The sequence below is a fragment of the Gopherus flavomarginatus genome, chromosome 24 (assembly GCF_025201925.1).
Source record: "Gopherus flavomarginatus isolate rGopFla2 chromosome 24, rGopFla2.mat.asm, whole genome shotgun sequence".
NCBI lineage: Eukaryota > Metazoa > Chordata > Testudines > Testudinidae > Gopherus > Gopherus flavomarginatus.
The window spans coordinates 14,481,455-14,502,079 of NC_066640.1; the positions used below are offsets into that span (position 1 = coordinate 14,481,455).

At 46.6% G+C, this 20,625-nt stretch overlaps 1 protein-coding gene across 2 annotated transcripts in view; it reads right to left on the reverse strand.

The window, feature by feature from the left end:
* Window positions 1-417: 417 nt before the first annotated feature.
* The window catches only part of SLC25A42 (solute carrier family 25 member 42), a 29,578-nt gene continuing 9,370 nt past the window's right edge, over window positions 418-20,625 (reverse strand). Inside the window, exons 2-9 of one of the 2 annotated variants that reach the window (XM_050934085.1) lie at window positions 15,642-15,728; window positions 14,484-14,603; window positions 11,568-11,679; window positions 9,134-9,159; window positions 7,461-7,627; window positions 6,667-6,783; window positions 5,887-6,038; window positions 418-5,515 (exon numbers count right to left, since the gene is read on the reverse strand). In XM_050934085.1, coding sequence (XP_050790042.1) covers window positions 5,190-5,515; window positions 5,887-6,038; window positions 6,667-6,783; window positions 7,461-7,627; window positions 9,134-9,159; window positions 11,568-11,679; window positions 14,484-14,603; window positions 15,642-15,647 — 1,026 coding nt within the window. In that variant the 5' untranslated portion in view covers window positions 15,648-15,728 and the 3' untranslated portion in view covers window positions 418-5,189. The remainder of the gene's footprint in view (window positions 5,516-5,886; window positions 6,039-6,666; window positions 6,784-7,460; window positions 7,628-9,133; window positions 9,160-11,567; window positions 11,680-14,483; window positions 14,604-15,641; window positions 15,729-20,625) is intronic. The other variant, XM_050934086.1, reaches the window with a different exon arrangement.

Genomic DNA, 20,625 nt, shown 5'->3' on the forward strand with positions numbered 1-20,625 from the left:
GGGAAGCTCTTCCAGTTGGACAACATGAGCAAGGGAACAGTGTCTGGTGCAGGAAGCTGCTGTGTGTAACAGGAAGCACCTGAAGTGCATGTCGTGCTGGACAATACGGGAGAAGGGAGATGACTAAGTCCTGTAGGAGGAGAGAGAAGAGATTTGAGCAGGCTCAGCCTGCTCTGGATTCAGAGGAGCTCAATGCGTGAGGGCTTTTCTGGTGCTGGGCACTGTTGAAAATCAGGTGCTAAAGGGGCCCAATGCTGGTGGCTACAGCTTCTGCTTTCTTACCCTCTCAACCCTGGCCCCAGTTCTGTTGGGTAGAGAGGAGAGCCCCCGTTTTGTCCTGCAATCCCTATTGTGAGTGCAACCAGCACCTCCTGGTGACAGAGGTGCAACCCAGAGCACACCCAAAGAGAATCCAGAGTCAGTTAATTTTTTATTAAATATACTCCTCTCTTGGCACAAATTTTAAAATATATATATAAACATTATATAACAGTGTCTTCACTGCATTAAAATAGAACTCCAGACCCAAGGAAAGCAGTCAAGTTTGACACACATTAGTGAGTGAGAACATCTTTACAAAAGGCATTTGTGCTTTACGCATAGACAGACAAGTGCCTGCATAACGCAGCATTAAAAAGGGTACAGGGCAGGTAAGAGGAACCAGACATTGCAATGAAAAAGCCATTTCCATCTCTGGCTCTGAGCCACGGACTGAGCCCAAAACATAACTCTTATCCCAGGGCTAATGTGCTAAGTAATTACATTCAGGTATTTACTGTTTTCAATGCAACTTTTCCTCTTCAATATTTCGCTTCCCCTTTGCCACCAATGCTGTACCCACCGATGCCGGATGTCACAGACTTTTCAGATTGGTGCTACCCTGCAAAGTCCATTTATCACGCACTTCTTGTTAAAAAAAGTTTCTTCCGAAATGCACTGACTGCTTCTGTGTTAAAGCAACCACAGTGCAAGACCTGTAATACTTAAGCACTGCCAGGCTGACGGCTGTCAGGTGAAGTTACAGACGTACCATCATTTCCTCAGACCAGCTGCTGGGCGGGGCTTCTAAAAATTACCATGAAAGTATCAATGGATATTCCCACTCCACTGCCTGCTTTGCAGGGACTATCACCCTCATGACTTCCACCGATAGTGAACTTTTACAGGTGCCAAGGGTCCTCAGCATTCCCCTTTCCCCACCAGAGTCCTCTGCACACACAGAGATCTGCCTTCCACCTTGGTTGCTGCTAGCCTGTCTTGGCACTCTTAGGCCCTGCGGCCATGTGTTCCCGGAAAACCAGGAGAAGACTGCTTGGAGCACGTGTCCAGGGATCGGTGAGGACTCCCAGCTGCAGCAAGGGGTCTGCACCAAATGGATAAGTTCTGCCTTGCCCCACTGCTGGAAAGCCTGCCCAGCTTCCCACACTAGTGCCCGTTACCTGACCCTCAGGACTCTTTGGAAAGAGCCAGCTCCCCAGTGTTCTCCACCCAGGCAACCACCACTTCACAAAGCCAAAAAGCTGGGCCCAGGCCCTGCGAGGAGCTGCCATTTCACATCCAGCAGGGAAGGGGAAGGAATCACACTGAACAAATGATACTCAAGGACTTTCCAAAGGAACACTCATCCCTGGTATCTAATCCTCATTAGAAATGAAACTCTCCCCACGGCATTCAACAAGGAGGGTTCTGATGCTCGACTGTTCTGGGAACCAGCATCAAACCTGCACTTGTGCCAGTTTAGATAGTCTCCATCAGACCTGCCTTCCCCGAACAGCCAGTGGTGGATCCAGGGCGCTCGACTATGGTAGAGGGGAGCTGAAGGAAGGAAATGCAAATAAATAGTGTTTGACCGCTAACTAGTATAGTTTTCAAGAGAGTCACACAATTTGGGGTCAGATGGTCAACAATTCCACAGAAACGGGAGGGGAGAAAGAAAAGATTTACATTGGACTTCTCCTTTCTGAGGGATACAGAACAGACTCATGAGAGATTCCTGGACCAAAACGAAGGTCATTCCATTACACACAGTGGCACTGTCCCCTTCTACCCAGCAAACTAGAGAAGCTTCAGGGCCCCGCATTTCAGGCAGCAGATTTGGAACAAGTTTTAATTCATGCAAGAAAATTAAAATTAAGCACTTTGGGTTCCCCCCTTGTACATCCAAACAGGGGGGAACCAGCCATTTAAAACATACACAACACACACACAGTTATTTTAAGAACCCTATTGTTCAAGAAACCCAAGACCACTGCTAACATGGTTAGACTGAAATCAGGTCTGCTTCTGGACTAAACACAGTCGGGAAAGTCAGAAAAAAGGTTTGGCTAAAAATGGTTTTTAAAATTAGCTGCAGTGCCAGCAACAAAACACACCTCTTCACTCCTCTGGGTCCAGGGTCCAGTGCTTTCACACTGGCACTGCCCTCGAGTCTCCCTTCTCACCTTGAAGGTTTTGGTACAGACAGCCCAGGCTTCTAAACAGGCAGATCTCACCACCCTTGCACTGTTCTCACTCCTATCCTAGTGGGCACCCCCAGGAGTTACGTGGCTGAAGGCTGCAGCCCATCAGGACGTCTGGTGCCAGTCTCTCTTCAGAGCAGTGCTCACATTTAATACAATGGGGTGGGGGGAGATGTCTCAGAAGGACTCGGTTCCATTTCCGAGTTTGGGGCTTTCCCCATGGATGCGTCCCTTTTGCCAGAGTCAGAATCCTACAAGGGACTGCACACACGCTGCTGCTGCTGACTGCAGGGGTGGGCTGAGGGGGTTCAGGACATAGGATCAGGCCCCTAAACGAGAGTCCATCTTCAAATGGCAGGTGCAGCTCATTCGCTATCTGCTGTGTTGGGTGACCCCCTCCAGTGGTCACGTCACCACCCAGCAGGATGCAGTCTAACCCTGACCACAGTGCAGACAAGAGAGCCCCCTCTCGCGCACATGCTCTGCGAGGGCGCACCCACCACACAGGAAGTCTCTGCATATGGAGAGCCTGATAGTGAGTAGATTTACCTTGGATGCTAACACGAGTGCCGCTGCTCTGGGATCTCCATTCAGGTCATCATGCTGCCATCTTGACACTCCCTCCCCCAGAGCCCCATCCAATAATGGGGAGAAAGACGGAAGTAACCAGCTTTTCCACTGGGGAAAGGAAAGCGTCAGAGTTCGTGCAAAGGTGCCTGCCACTGATACAAAGAACTTTGCTCACCTGATGCTGGCTGGACTCGCCTCCCACCAATGGCGAGGACTGTTCTTTTAGGGCTCATTTGTACCATCTGTCACAAGAGAGTTTCCAGTTTCTTAAAAGTCTTTTTAAAATTCAATTACTTTGTACTTAGCTGACATGACCAGACTGAGTTTACACTGGATATCGCCTTTAAGCCAGAAGTGTCAGACACCTCACAGAGGTTATGTCCTATCTGTGCGCCTGCTGGTAGCACAATACCAACACTACACTTTTGCGCAGAAGAATATGCACACCAATACTCCAGGGTCTAGACTCTCTGGCCAATCCCACAGGAGGATAAAGAACCCAGGGCCAGAGTAGGTGCTTCTCATTAATCACTAGGAAAATATTTGGCATTAGAGGCAGGTTCTGCTCCAAAGAGAGTGCAAAGACCAAAGAAAAGAGGGGTTTAATTTTACCAGTGGCAATTATCTTCATTCTGACGAATGAACTCGATACAAGATTTGAACAATAATGAACATCTGTCAGGAAGGGACAGGTTTTAACTACAACCTATTTACGCCTTCTGCTCCATCTCTGTTCCACACAAGCAGCAGAGAAGGATACTGCCTGGGAGCGGGGAGACACTGGGGTCATTCGAGAAGGCTGGACAATTCTTCCACCTCTCCGGTGGTCCAAGTTTAAAATAGAGCCACTCACCCTTCCAAGTCTCTCAAAGTTCTGGTTCCCAAAACATCATCAGCACTGACCTGTCACACTCAAAAGGTGCCTTGGGGTTCATTTCATACTTGCAGCTGGGAAGGACTGGCACACCTGGCACAATCCCCAGTGGGTGACAATTATGTGACTCTTGGCAAACTGGGTCTATTTTCTACGAGCCAAGTTGGTCCAGCATAATTCTAAGAATAAACTACTGGAATCAAAGGTAATCAGCTGAGGTGACATGCTCTACAGAGCATGTGCGCAAAAGGGTGTTCCAAAGCAGGGCAGCAGCTTTAGATAAAGAGGAGGTTGACCCCATTCAAAACAGCCACCTTGAAAGGTTATTCATAGGTGTGCCCCCCGCAGAGTTTATTCTCACACTGCAGTTTAAGCAGCAACCACAGTAATGAAAGATATTGGTTAAAAAACACTCCCCCCTCTTAATCTCCAGGTCTTAATACTGCAAGCTGCTAAATCCTTCTGAAAATACTGCTTTTAAAAATACAACTCCGGATAGAGAGGTTTTTAAAGTAGCCTGAAAGCAATACTGCTTCGAGTGAATCCAGTTTAAGACCGCAGGCATAGGAATTCCAGACTGAAAGCTGATCTCCTAACTCTCAGTCGTCGTTGATTTTAGAGAGAAGGGCGTTGCTGAGGTGGGATGTTTTGCTGAACACAAAGTAAAACCAAAATGAGTGATATCGGAAGGGAGGAACACTTCCACACTTCCTGCCAGAGCTTACCTCCAAATTTTGGAGTAAAAATGGTTTTAAAATAAAAAACTTAAATACTGGATGTTTCATTTCAAAGGCGATTAACCCTCTCAACTCACACGTGCAGTTCATTGCAGACTCACACTGAAATGCTGCTTGCCAGGGTGCTTACCATTGTGCAGTTACTAAGAACTGCCTGGCAGGGACTCCTTTCACCTCCCAGATTTCCAGCTCCATCCAGCAGCCCGGCAGCCCCTCTTCTATAATCCACACCACCTCATCAACCCACTGAGCCCAGGAGAGAAGGCAGCAATAGCTTAGTGTGTATCAAAGAGTTAAACACAAGGAGGCAGCTACTCTAGAGAAGGCAGCTCCGCTGTCACCGAGAACCATGGGGAGAATCCCATTTTAGTGAAGGTCACTTGCATCTCTGGGTTTGGCGATAACTCGGAAGCTTGTTAAAAAAAAAGAAAAACCGAAAGTAAAGTCTCAGCAGTGGGGGTGGCACTAACAGAATGGGACAATGCTAGGGTTTGTTAGACACACATACTTCCACTGTACTTCTCCCCTGTTCACTTGGGAAGGACGCCACTACCGTTCAATATTAGTGCTGAACTGTAATTTACGGAGAAGGATTTGGGTAAGGTCAAAGGTCGTGAAACTGATTCCCACGGCAATTGGACCTTTGACCCAGTTCATGCTGAGTCCTTTGTACAAGCCTCGGATTAGTCCCTCTTCTCTTATAATCTCTTGCATGGTGGGCAGGATGGAACCGTACACGTGTCCCGTGACCCCCGCAGTCTGCATTCGCCGACGCACCACATCCAGAGGGTAGGAGGCTGACTGGCCGATCAAGCCCGCACAGGCACCAAACGCAAGACGTTCCAGGGGGTATGGCTGGGCTCTCCCACTGTGATCTGGGAAAGAGAGGAAGAGGCAGTGTATAAATAGCTTCCTGGAGTAACTGCATGACTACAAAGTTACACGGTCTAATGGTCAATACAGCAGAGAGGGCATCAGGAATCCTGGATTCTTTTCCACTAGCTGACTCAGTGTGACCCTACACAAGGCCTTGAGTGTCAGTTTATTCAGCTATAAAATGAGGATGATGTACCACATCCTGCTGCTTCCCAGTCCGACAGAAGTGAGGAGAGAGGAGACAGCCTTGAGTGCAGAACCAGGGAGGCAGCTTTAAGCCCTTTATGACCAAGTGCTAAAGCTCTGAGATGCTGCCAGCCTGAGCTCTCGTCACCAAGGTGTCAGCATTCTGACGCAGAGTGCGCTTTACCTGCATGCAGTTTCTTCAGCGACTCATAGGTGAAAAAGCTAAGTCCAGCATACGGAATCACTCCAAGGATAGTGGGCGCAAAGCCCCTGTACAAGGTCTTCAGCCCCTCTTCCCGGGAGATTCGGATGAAGACATGGAGGATGTTGCTGTACCTGTCGAAACACAGACCCCCAGACATTACTGCCTGTGCAGGAAGGCCATTGGTAATGCTTCCAACCTGCCTCTCTGGGGGACCTACAGTTAACCTGCTTGCTCAGCTGGAGAAGTCCACCAACATTCAGTTCTGAGCATAGGACAGAGGAGCTCAGAAGGGACTTGCTTAAGAGCCAGCTCTTTCCACTAGCTTTATTGTGGTCATTTGTTCATGACCTGTTGACCTAGCAGAGGTCGTCAGGTTGGGCCTCTCCTGAAGGAGGCCAGTTTGACGCTACTCTCTGCACCAAGCCAGCACACGATACCTCTCACTTGTGAGCTGATCACTGTTTGAATATTGACTTTGTGGGGAAGTCTCTGGCCTGTGTTACATAGGAGGTCAGACTAGATGGCCTTGGAATCTATTAATCTCTTTCTGGAGAAGAAAGGCCACTGGACCAACTGCAGCCCCCAGGTCACTTGCATACATCAGACTTGCCGATTCCCAAGGCTGTCACACCGAACCCAGAGTCACAACAAAAGCTTAGAGAAAGGCATGAGCCAGAAAGTTGAATTAAAAACCATGTGACCTTCAAAACCATCCATCTGCATCCCAGGCACTTACACCCATTCCCATTAGCCACTTACATCTCCTTCGGCGTGACAGCCATTCGCGCTCGCACCAGATCCAACGGGTAGGTTAACATGGCAGCTGTCGTACCTGCCAGCGAACCAGCAATGAATCTGGGTAAAGGAGTCAATGTTCTAAATTCGAGAGGGAGACAAAAACAAACAGATCACACTTGCACGGAATAAAGATGGCGATTTTTCTTCGGCTTCCTCCCCCCACCACACTGAGCTGGCTTCCCAGCAGCTAGTTATACTGTGGGGCAGGGGGGAGGCTGATGCTGATGACAGGCTGGGGGCTGCAGCAAGCCTGATTCGGGTCTTTCAGACACCATCTGCCCTACAGCACAGAGAAGGGAGCAAGCAGCCATGCACTAAAGCGCAAGGTGTTTGGTTTTCAGTGTTCTGGGGAGGCTGCGTCCCGTTGCTTCTCTTGGCAGCAGAAAGACACTTCGTACTGGCCACCTGGCAGCACCGAGTGCTAACCCCCAAAGCTCTCTGGGCCACTCCCTGCTCACCCCTCTAGAAGGCAGGATCTTATCAGCCAGAGGGAATCTGCCTGGGACACAATCCAGACTCTAGGCAGCAGGGACACCCCACACTGCTTAGCTCCTGCCCCACGGCTCTCCACCAGGACAGCGTTCAAGCCAAGTAGCAACACTCTCTGCTAATCAGTGATGGGGCCTCTAGGCTGTGGGAACCTGTCACCTACATAACAAACCTAATTCCCACAAGCCTCCAGTCCACACAACCCCTCCCACCCCAACAGTCAGACTCTGTTCCCAGGACAAGGCTCAACACCAGCAGCATCTTACTTTCCATGAAAGCCGTAGTAGCTTCCCAGGAGCTGCTTGTACTCTTCGTGCGCACAGAACTGGATGGCAGCGTAAGGGATCACCCGGACCATCGTGGCTGAGTTCCCGCGCCACAGGCTCAAGAAACCCTCAGTGAGGTAGGTGCGGTAGATCAGCCTATAGGCTTCCTGCATGCAACAGAAAACAAGAACGGGGTCGAAGGTGAGAGGAGGCGGAGGAGGAGATGCTTTCCACTCTTCACCTAGGATGCAGCCAGAACGTCTCCAGCGGAAGGAAGCAAGATGGCTTCCCTTGGCCCCCCACCACAACGAGGTGGGAAGACAGTCACTCCTTTGGGCTGTGCCCTGGATACACAGAACTAGAGCATCAATGTCCCTCTGACACGAAAAGCGTCTTTTCAAAGAGAATCGGACACAAGCAAAGCTGTGAAGAATCGAAGGGCTCAGAGCTGTTTAAAGACAACATGCCTTTTAGTTTCTTCTTCCAGTGCTGGAGCGATGTTTGCCCAGACCACTTTTCAACCCAAATCAATAGGTTTGGGGGATTATAAATATTAGCACAGACTATCTGTAGCATCAACCTGGCACAAACATCATAAAGCACTCTACTAACCACAGGGAGGGGTGCCTGTCCAAACTCAACTGTGCAATAATCTTTTAAACAATTCCACTGCTGTCTGAGTGATAACATTGGGTGGGGGAAATACACAATATCGCATTGTGCCCAGCAAGGTGGAGCCCAGGGTGCCACCGGATGAAGAACTGATTATTCATAGCGCAGTAGCATCTCTAGGCCCAGAACAAGTATAGGATTAAGATAGTTCAAAAGGGTTTGATTTCTAAAATAAATGAATGTTTTGCGGTTTTAACCTTCAAATATCAACCTTCCTTAGGGGACCCGAAGATGTGGTTTGGGAGATTTTACAGCACCTACTTCAAAGGAATTGAATAGATGTTGCTTGTTTGGTATTTGTGACATGATAAACAAGTCATATCTTGACTCATCTGCAAAATTTGTTAAGTGAAACTTGATAGACAAAACCTGAATGTATAATGGGATGTTGGATGGGATGGGATCTGATTTACTGCAGAGAATTCTTTTCTGAGTGAGTCTGAGTGGCTGGTGAGTCTTGCCCACATGCTCAGGGTTTAGCTGATCGCCATATTTGGGGTCAGGAAGGAATTTTCCTCCGGGGCAGATTGGCAGAGGCCCTGGAGGTTTTTCGCCTTCCTCTGCCGCGTGGGGCACGGGTCACTTGCTGGTGGATTCTCTGCAGCCTGAGGTCTTCAAATTTGAGGTCTTCACAATTTGAAGACTTCAATAACTCGGACATAGGTTAGGGGTTTGTTATAGAAGTGGATGGGTAGGGTTCTGTGGCCTGCTTTGTGCAGGGGGTCGGACTAGATGATCACATTGGTCCCTTCTGATCCTAGAATCTATGAGTCTATAAGGCTGACACTTGGCGAAGAGCTGTACACAGGTATGAAGACAACAGTTCTCCTTGGGGCAAGGCTGTCAGTTACACCGTTACAAACCTTTTCCTCTCTGCTAGTTCACTATAAACACTGCTAATAAAATTCAAGCCAGACAGTTAAATACAACAGAGGGCACTTTTTACTATTAGTGCCATTAATCAAACCCTTTAGGTCAACAGGAGACAGACAGCACCTCACCTTGGCAGAAAATCTTTTTGCCGACACTAAAAAAGAGAAAAAAAGAGAAGAACATTAGGGTGAAGCCTCGCTGCACGTTGAACTAGACAGAGTCCGATGGCCATGCAATGTAGTGAGTAAAAACTCCAGGGATGAACCTGGCACCACAGTAGCTGCAAGCTGTTATCCAGCCTTTTTTATTTCTTCAAAGCCATAAGTTGCATAAAGGAGCAACACAGTGAGAACTTGTTTGCATGTGACCGTTGCATGGCCTTGAGAGGATTACAAATCTGTCAGGAACTGGAAAGCAACTGCTGAAGGTGCCGGATTGCTAAAGAAACAAGGTTTTGTTGTTTGTCTTGTTGTAGCCGGTTTTATATCTGCAATAGGAGTGTTATTGGGACAGAGCATTTAAACACCCTGGAATTTCATCTCTAAATACCTTGCATGTCACACAGTTAAAGGAATGTGGTCAAAACTTTGAACAGCTGCAAGAAAAGAAATTAAGCCCAGTCTTGCAATGAGCTCCAGGCAGGGGTCCTCTCTCCTCCATGGAGTCCCGTTGAAGTCCTGCCCTTTGCAGAATAGTGGCCTCCGTTTGTAACTTGTGCGTGGAAGGGATCTGCTAAAATATGCTCGACTCTTAACCTGAGAGACCGGCTTACGTGCCACAAGATCTGTGAGCATCCGCACAGTAACTTGCAGGCGCTGTATGCTTGCTGAGGAAGAAACCTTCATCTGCTGAGTGCTGTCTGGAAACTTGAAACTGTTTATTGCAAATGTCCACTGCAGTGAAACCAGCATTTCTGCCCTCTCAACAGCAGGCTGCCACACAAGGTAACTTTTGTAGCTCAGATGGCCCAAGGCTGCTTCCAGCTGCCTGAATAGGAAAGCAACTGCCAGCCAAAACCCCCAGACAGTGAGAGAGAAGGAAACTCTGCTGGAGATCAAGAGATTAGCCAGAAGTGATAGTTTCTAATCATATCATTTGCCTCCTCTGCAGAGAGATTAACTGGACAGAGTCCTTGGCTTTTTATAAAACATAGGCCTGTACAAGTTAATGCTGATTTGTACAGATAGCTGCTAACTCACCCCTATTCTCCAGCTCCCATTACACCCTTCAGCTCTGAATTTGGATCTTATTGAAAGACAAACAGGTGCAGTGAAGGGCTCACCTCAATGAGGTAGACAGTGCAGGTAGGTGCTAAGCTACACACAACCCTGCCAGTGCACCTCTAGCCCAACCTAGAGTCACCCTGGCTATCCTAGCTCTCCCCCACCTACCTACATGAGCTCTGCTGACGCACTTCAGGCCTGGCCTGCAGCCCCCTGCTATTCTAGGTAGGGGCCTCTGCTAAGCACATATTGATGATCAAGTCAAAATCGCCTCAAAATGAAATCGGATCTAAGGATTAGATTAAATCTAACAAACTCATTTAATCTGAGATGCAAACCAGATTTAAATCCGTGGCCTCTCTAAAAGTCTACTGCACGCGCACACACATGTAATATTTAATATTCCTGGGTAGTTCTTGCACTGAAACAGGGATTTGTCAGCCTATAGCTGCAATCTGACAGATGATAAAATTGCTCCCAGTTCTGATCAAATGCATGAGGATTTTCTAGTCAAAGCAGCTGAACTTGGGTTTTCAGTTGTGCACATTCAACATACGGGATGTGAAAGGGATTTGTAGTATAGAGCCAGATATTTTGGACTCTACTTCACTGACTCTTGAAGCAGTCTGTACAATTGATTTAACTTGCAACCACAATAATTTTAGATCAAGTTAATTTTTCAGTAGAAACAATGTAAGTTTGATTAAACACATTCTACTTACCCATCCTTTAACAGGAAACCCCAGGTGTGTGTTTACTTCCTTCTGATTGTCACCATGTCCCCATTCCTTCCTTCCCATATTCCCTGAGGTTATGGAGCCCAATAGCATCTTTGTACTTTTCAATGTATGTCTCCAACCAGAACAGTCTCCCAAAGCCCAGACATGGAAACCCAATCCATCACACACCCGTTCAGTTTTAACCGCAACACCTTACAATGCATGGCTGCTACATGTTTCGAGAACCTCTCTCATGCCCACAGACGATAAGAACATGCCAGACCCACACCCACAAGCTCATCTTCCACTGAGAAACAGTGGGCTCAGTCCTACACCACAGAAGTAAATGGCAAAATCCCTATGACAACAGGAATAGGAGCCAGACATATGGGCTTAATCCTAACTGAGATTTGTGGCTGATTGTCACCTCTCGGGATCAGGACTTGTATCCCAAGCAGGAAACAAAGGTCTCGTGCTCCTGTCAAAGCCGCACAGGGTTTTCTGCAGGTTTAGGAAGAGCAAAACGTCAGAGGACAGATCAGCTGTACTGCTGACAGCGGATAACAGGCACTCTGTTCTTTTAGAAGCTGGCTGCTTTCTCAAGGGCTCACAGTATTCACCTTGAAATATGATTTTCGTCCTATCCAGCGGAGCTACTGCTGTTTTTGCAACAGCACCAGCCAATGCACCAGACATCAGGGAGTGGATCACTTTCCTTTTCTCCGGGCTCCCCTAGGGAAAAACCAACAACACATAACATATTACATTGCTCAATGAAGGGACAGAGTTAGGTGACTGGGATGCAAACCAACCTTCCTGTACATAGGGTCTAAGCATATGCCTGCACTGCAGAGGTCTGAGCACTGAGATATGGGAACCAGAGTCAGCCACACTGGGTGCGACTGACCCTGCTAAGCAGCACTCGAGTCATACCTGTATAGCTGCATCCCTGCTGGTGCTGCACTAACCCCGGTGAGCCCCAGAAAATCCTACAGCCTGTCTCAAGATTCTCAGTGCTGCACTAAGCTGCTCTACAAATTGTTTCCCAGTGCATTATAGGAGAATTTGTCTGTCCTTCCTAACCCCTTCAGGGCTATGGGCGCCCAGGTTACAATCTGCACCCACCCTGCAAAGCAGATGGGGAAAGTGAAGTCCTGGCTCTAATCTATGTACCCACCAGATAAGGAAGCCTGGATTCAAAGCACATATAAACCCAGGTGAAAGCTGTGCGAGGGTAGACGGTTTATGGCTAAAAGCCAGGCACAGTGGGGACATTCGTACAGCTGTCTCAGGGCTCTTGGGAGACCATTTGCTTAAATAGCATTTCAACATGTGGGAAATAGCAACTGGCAGTTCTTTGCTGCTCAGTTTCTTTAGTGAAGCCTTTTATTCACAGAGACTTGGACAAATGGAAACCAATGTCAGGGCTTCAGAAACTCCAATACAATCCCCAAAATGCCAGTTACGCCACAGCAGAAATTCATCTGGACCCTGAAGAACAAAGATTAAAACTAACTAGCAGGGTACGAAGTTCCAAAGTCAATGACCTCTTACCCATAAGGTGGCCTGTCCCTTCCCTGTTAAGATTACTGTGAAAAGCACTGCCCCCTCCTGATTTAAGCCAAAATACTGAAAGCAAGTTTCTTGTTTTATTTTCGACCTGCACTTCCAGGGACACCACAGCGTTATTCCAAACTGGCCCCAACATCATAGAAGCGTAAGGCAAGACAAGTTTCTCCTGCGAGATCACTGCAAAGGAAATAGCTTGGTTTCTTACATGCCTGTCATGGTTCAGATTTCGAGTGCAGTTTGCTTTTCAGATTACGTGCGCAGAAAGCAAGCAGAAGTGTTAAACACTGAAGGCAATGAACTGTCAGGAAAGCAGAGATGAGTCTCGTCCATGTTAGCTTTTAAAGACACGTTTTAGGTTTGTATGGCATGTATTGTATGGTAAGAGCTCTTTTTTCAGATGTATTTGCCCAATTTTGACTGAACTCCTTGGTAACGTTGACTCTGTTCCCCTCAACTAAAAATCTTTAAAAAGGTTCGTTACCAAAAATACTGCTCAACTGTAGTCAGCTTCTGACCTCTGCCCGCCCGACCCCAGACACAGGCAAGAGGTGAGCTCAACTTCTGCCCAAGTTCTGGACAAATAAATTAAGGGGAAAACAAGCTGTAATTACTTCTTTATGCAAGTCCTGTATCAGCCACACGCAGCCCTGGTTAACGTTTGCAGGGTTCTTGACAACAGTCTGCCACGAGACTTCTGCAAGGGCTCAGCCCAGTATCAAAGGCAGCAGCACCTGCTGCCATAGGTAGGATTCCCAGGTGCTGCCTTAGCGCCCAGAGAGCTGACAATGCCCCCCTCGGGCTCCCTCCCCCTCCCTTCTCCACCCACAGCAATCTTAAATTGACTCCAGACTGAGCTACATCCCAGCCAAGGCAGGAGAATGTGTTGGGCTGGTTTACCCTGAGCCTTTGGAGGGGATGAGGGAGCGAGTGAGCAGCCGGAAAAAAACCATTCCCAATCCTATTTGAACAGTTCAGCATAGTGCCAAGTTGTATGGAAGAGTATCAGGAGAACCTTGCTGGAAAATTCTGGAAGCGTTTCCAACCTTAGCCTGCTAGAGTCCCAGATAAGTAAGAGTTGGAGTTGGCAAAATTTGAGTGGCTTGTTCCACAATGATGCTGTGGAGTCTCACTAACCACAACCTACGCAGGTACAAACCCAGGAAGGTTGGGAGCAGGCAGCTACTCCCCGCACTGGCTCATTCTCAGAGTTACTTTTGTTCCTTTTCTGCCAGTTCCTTAGAACTGCATTTAAAAACCTACTACAGACACACGCTTGCTTCCCAATCATCTCCTGATGCCAGCCAGGGACAAACTCCTACATACCAGAGTTTGCTCCTCTCTTCCTCAGATTATTATAAAGGAAAGACAGGTTCTTGTGAATTTCACTGTGCCCCTTAGGTACATCAGGCTTAACAGACACTGCATTTGTAAAAAGGACATTGGGGACAGATGGTTTGACCTTCACGTGGAATTTAAAATCCACTGATTCCATTTCTATTACTTCCTATTCAATACTTTAAATACTTTTCCTCTTTTTACAACAGCAGCTTCATAACTACTGATACAACACAGCAAACACTCTGACCTAAGGCAGGCAGAGGAGATGCTGGTTATTAGAGCAAAGGCAGGAAATCAAGACTTGCGGCTTCTATTCCCAGCTCTGCAACCAAATACACAACCTTGGACAAGGAACAAGTTCTCTGTGACTCAGGGGGATATCTACCTACCTCCCAAAGGGTAGGCAGGAGACTGGAGGCATTTCATTGATGTTTGTAAAGTGCTTTGAAATCTTCAATGAAAGCCACTGTTGTACGGCATAATACTTGTAAGCACTGCAGCTGCTTCAGGGCTCCCCAAAAATCAGATCTCGTTTGCTTTTCCTTTCTGGAGTAGCAGCCAGCCAAACCAAACTTCCCCTCCTCCCCCTGGAAATCCATCACCCACACACCCCTCCCCACTCTTACCTCAGATAGAACGTGGGTGGGTACAATTGGCTCCACGCCATTCTGTTTTAAACCCACTTGACCTTCCTTCACACCATTACCCATACCAGTCGTGCTTACTAGGCAGAAGAGTTGTGGCTCCTAAATTTTAATACAAAAACAAAAAAACCCAAAAGCAGTGGTTAAGTGAGAGTAGAAAGGAACATTTGGGTCTTGTTACCAGCTTACACTGGAGTACGCAGCATCATCTGCAGCAGAGGCCACCTCCAACTGGTAAACCCATCTTAAACCACCAGCCAGCTTCGGCTTACTGTTTATCTCTGGCGCCACTGACAGTGTAACAGATCCATGCTCCAAGAGCATCTATTTGACTTCAGTGGAAATATATAATAATTGCATCTTTATTCCTTAATATTTTAATAAGAGGGGAAAAAAGTAACAGTCATTATGCTTGCTAACGTTACATATTAAGCCGCCAACTGGTACTGACTGTTCTAAAGGACAAATTCCCAGAGGAGGCACCACAGCATTTCAACTGTTCTAAGAACCAAAAGAGAGAAAAAACAGGTCAAAAGGAGATTTCTAGATTTATTCCTTGTATTTATTTGTGTCTTTGTGTGTCATTGACATCTTCCTATTAATTTTTTTCTGTTCTACTTCTTCCCACAAAGGATTTCAGTAGTAAATCGTATTACTGTTGCTAGGGAGTCTTTAAAATAGTCTATTGCATCTCTCCTCTAGAATGTATTTCTGCTATGGCCACTTTAACATCCCAGCTCTCGGGACGAGATCAAAACATGCATAATTTCCAGGAGCTAAGAATCAGATACTAGACTGTTTTATTCTATCGTTTGCTGTGAAGCATCCAAGTTGCCAATCAGTCTGAGCTTCTAGATCACATTGGACAAGGCACATTGAAATTAAAGACCTATGCATGGAAAATGGAAACAAAATTGTCCCAGCAATACCTTCAGGAAGTCTGGCCTGAGCAGCCGGGTGCTATTTTAGGAAAGTGATAGATCCAGTGCATCATATCTGCCATAGAGACTATTCTGACAATGCCAATGATTTAAGCGCATAAATATAAATACATAAGTGTCTCCAGAATTTCGTTTATTCACACTAGTTTCAAGCATGTGTGCACGGCAGCTCATTTAATACAGAAGGTTTTTTCCTCACTTTCATATACGCTCTCCAACTGTTTCATGAAGGGAAGGGTAGCTCAAACCTTTGCTACAGAAACACAGTGATACCGCAGATAAAGACCTGGAATACGAAACAAGTCGTCATTTCAATTCCTAACTTTCTGTCAGCATCTCAGCTCTTATACTTCGAGTTTTATATTTTCTCCACAACGAAAGAGATTCAAGGTTACATTTAAAAATTCTAAGCAAGCAGCTTTTATCTGAGGCAGCAAGTTACACTAGACTTCTTCACGAGTGGGTCAGAGCTTTCCTAGGGGCATGACTGCTCCAACATGAGGAGATCTCAAGTTGTCCCATTTTGTTAGTCTCCATTGCAGAGGGATCCTAGTCCCAGCACTGCCACACTCACTGTTCCCCTTCAGGCAAATTATTTCACCTTTGCCTTTGTTCTGCACATGGGGAAGGTGAGGCACACCAGCTGGCCTGTTAGAGAGGGGTTGTGAGGTTCTCTCAATTAGACCTAGATGTTCTTTTTATGAGAAGCACCGAACAAGCATTCTTATTGTGCTATTTTTTCCACATCATGGCCATAAAACACTTCCAAAAATCCCTTGGTCACTGCAGCAACACTAATGTAAAGTGAGACACAGAAGAGGTTTGTCTGCAATCACGCATGACCAATGTGTTCGTCAGGAAGCTATGCATGACCCATGCGCTCACTTTGAGAAGAAACTGCCCTGAGTATCTTCAGCAGCAGACGCTACCTGTTTGCTAGAGCTCTGGGAAGCTACGTCTTACATGTTTACCACTCCTTAGAGTGCCTCTTTTAAAATGAAAGCTCTCAAGAGGGGAGAGGGGTAGCTCAATGGTTTGAGCACTGGCCTGCTAAACTCAGGGTCGTGAGTTCAATCCTTAAGGGGGCCATTTAGGGAACTGGGGCAAAAATCTGTCTGAGGATTGGTCTTGCTTTGAGAAGGGGGTTGGACTAGATGACCTCCTGAGGTCCCTTCCAACCCTGATATTCTATGAGTCTAAGATGCTGCCCAGAGGGTAAGGATTCAAAATTTTAATGAAGAAGATATGTAGTAGTCCAAAGCACGATGCAAACAAGCAATAGGAATATTTGCATTGAAGAGATTCTATAAAGACAAGTTCGAACACAGTCACATCACACGACAGATGGATATTTTCATGGGGATAAAGATCATGGTGCCAGCCACATTCTGTAACAAAGCAACTAGAAGGGAGGACTTGATTCAACTCGTGTTGCTTTGCAGAAGAGTCTTGACTTCCCATGTGCCTTGTGTTTAGTTATTGGTTGCCCTGCTCCCTGTTTCCCAAAAGAAATCATCATAAAAGAGTGAAAACCACAGGCAAAGACAGTGTCTTTCATGAGCTCAGCTAAGGTAACCATAAGAACACAAGAACGACCACACTGAGTCAGACCAAAGGTCCATCCAGTCCAGTATCCTGTCAGCTGACAGTGGCCAATGCCAGGTGCCCCAGAGGGAGTGAACCAAACAGGTAATGATCAAGGCATCTCTCTCCTAGGAAGGAGAGCACCAAGGAAGCACAGGCCAAAATACAGATCCCAGATCCACTGAGGATAAAGACTTGTCAATGAAACTCATGCTGAAGGGTCCATAATTTAGGTTCTAGACAAAGAGGACAAGAAGGGACATAACCCAGAGGATTTTTAAGCACAGGTACACAAAGGATTCCAGTAGCCTGGGTGCATACATCTGTAATTATGGCGTTAGAGCTCTGGAACCCGACCTGAACCTGCTGGGACCTGACTACAAGTGTTAGGTCTGGGAGCCAGTGAACTGGGAAAACAAACAGACCCTCTCAGGCTCAGGTCAGCGCCCCTCCTCCTGCTCATGGAGTCCACACAGTGTCATCTGCGTGCCCTGCTGCTGCCAGCCCCCACCATCTCACTGCGCTGCGGAGTGAGTGTGCCGAGCAGTCGCAGCACCTCTCGCTCCACAGTGCGCAGGGGCCGGCAGGAATGGGCACACAGCCGCTGCCACACCAACCCCACAGGCACAAAGTGGCAGTGCTGACTCAGCGTCAGGTCAGAAAACAACTCGACCCTCCAGGGCTTGGGTAGGGTGGGTTTGTGTCCACACCAGGCCTTAAAGTTAGGCCCAAGCAGACCGCTAGGTGGCATCATCTTATTCAACTGTGTTCTCAAAGACAGCCTTGTTCACTGTTTAAGGACCCGATCCTGCAAAGAGTCCAGCAACTTCAAGGAGACCACTCACATGCATAACTGAAGCACATGCCTAAGTCTCCACAGGTTCAGGACATAGGAATGTTTACTATTTTTAGTCCTATTCGCTCTACAAATGTAGAACCACTCTCTGCCATATTTGCAGTCCTGGTGTGTCTTGTGCAGCACTGTGCATTAGACAGATTAGGCCAGGGTTAGCAGAGTAACAGCAAGCTGTCTGTACTTTATGCTGCAATAGCACACGGGGGCACCGAACAAGGACCAGGGCCCCCACTGTGCTAGGGGCTACACAGATTTGTAATAAGACATTCCCTGGCCAGGAGAATTTATAATCTGAAAGCAAAGATTTTGGCCAAGGTGGGCTTCAAGACTGAATAAAAAGTTAGCGAGTAACACACATTGTGGCTTTTAACAAGATTGTAGTAGCCTGCTGGAGAGTGTCAAAGAGATCATGACATCTACCGATTTAAAATCCTGTGAAACCCACTCTTGTTTTTCAAGGAGCAGAAGGAGAAATTTCTCTATGTTCTAGCCAGATGGAAGGTGGAATTTACCTCATTAGTCAGCAATCAAACACACAATATATTTTCATTGAGCACCCTCAAAAGAAGTTGGCTGTTAGTCACATTTATCCACACGCATGTGTTACAGACAAGTGTGTTACCTGGTTAGCTTACAAGCCACATATTTAGATTCTTTGTAGGCATCCTAAATATTTCGACATTTACTAAAATACGTTTATGTGAGCTAAAATGAACTGTCTGCCACATATCCGTTACTGGATGCACAGTATAGACTATGGATGTTAAATTAAGCAGCACTGTTTGACTTCTTTCTTTAGCTCTGCTCATTGAGTATTTGAGCAAACTGCAGCCTCCAGATTAATTAAATTGTAAAATTAACCCTTCACGAGGTCAGGTGTTCTGCTTTCTTAAAAGCTAGTTTTGGTAGCTCTCTCTAATTAAAGGAAGAGCAAAACTGAGTCAAGTTCTTCAAATAATGCAGACAACTCACTTGGTGAGAGGTTGCACAAGGAAGAATTTAGTTCATTGCCCAAACTGAATCCTAAGGCACCACGATCACGAGCTTTACAAAATCGCTGTGCTTTCATGGGCTGTGGCCTGAACCCTAAGGCATCAACAGCTCATTCACTAAAGAATTTAAAAAAAAAAAAAAAAAAAAAAAAAAAAAAAAAAGATTTCAAACTCATACCACAACTCATTGCATAAAGACAAATTAACCAAGATACCATGCAAATTGCAATAATTGGTGATAGGAAGGGTTAAGCCTGAGTTCTCTGGATATGCAGACAAAGTAACACAGTTACATTGCAGGTTACCAAGAGTCTTCTTTTAAACTGACTTCTCAATTCAACTTACTTACAAATAGTTTGACTTGATATAATCTGATCTACAGTACACATGAAATCCTCAGCTGGGCACCCAGCTCCTCCTTTCCTATTCTTGGCCCCCTGGCAAGAGCTAATCCTGCACTGATCACAAAGACACTCACATGGCAGATATCTATTCACTGCTTCACTAACACAGCTGTTCTGATGCTGTGCACAGATTTTGCAGTGCCCAGCTGCTCTTAAGCACTCTGACACCCTGGTAATCATAAAAGCAGACTTTGCTATTCCAGTTTACACATTTACTACTGTGGTCAGAATATAGCAGATGACCAGGCATCCAGCACACACAAACTGGCTTGCAGCCTGTCATTGCCAAAACACATTTGCCCTAAAAATCCCCACGGGAGCTTAGATCCATTGCAGGACACACAAATTTCTAATAGAACGTCAATTACTTCAGTGTGAATAGCAGAGATATTACAAAGCAAATGCTCAGCAGTGTCAGCTAGCTGCATGTCAGCTGTGGTTATTTTCTAAGAAGCCCTTGCTTTCAGCTTGGAGAATGCCAGTGGTGACTATGGAAATGGTCTTGAACACTGGACACTGAGTTCTGACTGACGAGCAGTGGCCTAACCATGCTGCTCTGGCCAACGGAGACATGCGTCCCATGTGCACAGATTCCATTTCACAAGAGCAGCAAGACAAGCAGTGCATTACAAGTTAGTTGCGTTTTTCCAGCAGTTAAGAGTTACTGTGGCTTTGTGCCACAAAAAATATGCTGTAAACACCCAGAAATACAGTTGTGATTGATCCTCAGCAGGTGCAGTGATTGAAGAAAAGCAGGTTTGAAGGTGGTAAGCAGCTATTAGGAGTAACAGGCACAAGGCATGCAGGGACCTAGAAGGCATTTCATTCTATATTTAAAGCTCAGAAGTAGATGGCCAGTGACAAAGGGAGATTGGAACGAAATTGCTGCTAGTTTTTCCAACACAAATTCACAAAATGGAGTTTAATAATTCACACCTACAACATGCCATTCACTCCCAAGAATTGCAAAGTACCTTATAAACGTATATCCATAGACACAGATTAACTTTACCCACTACCGAGATGCAGATACCACACACAGACCAACGCGTTTTGTGTGGGCTCCATATTAGCTTAGATCCATAAATGACAAATACTGCATTCAGCTGAAGCTGCAGAGGCATTTAGGAGGCAGGAGGTAATTGTGCATATGCTGAGCTAACATAGGCAACATGCCCAGCCATTTGACGGTGTTCTCAGCAGCCAGGTGGAGAGCTGGCAGCCCGCCGTCGGAAAAAGTCCATGGGGTGTTCGTCAAGGATATACGACGGTCTGAACTTGACCACAGCTGCATTGCAGGTCATTAGAAAAATCCCATTGAAAGAGATTGGCCGCACAGCTGCGCTG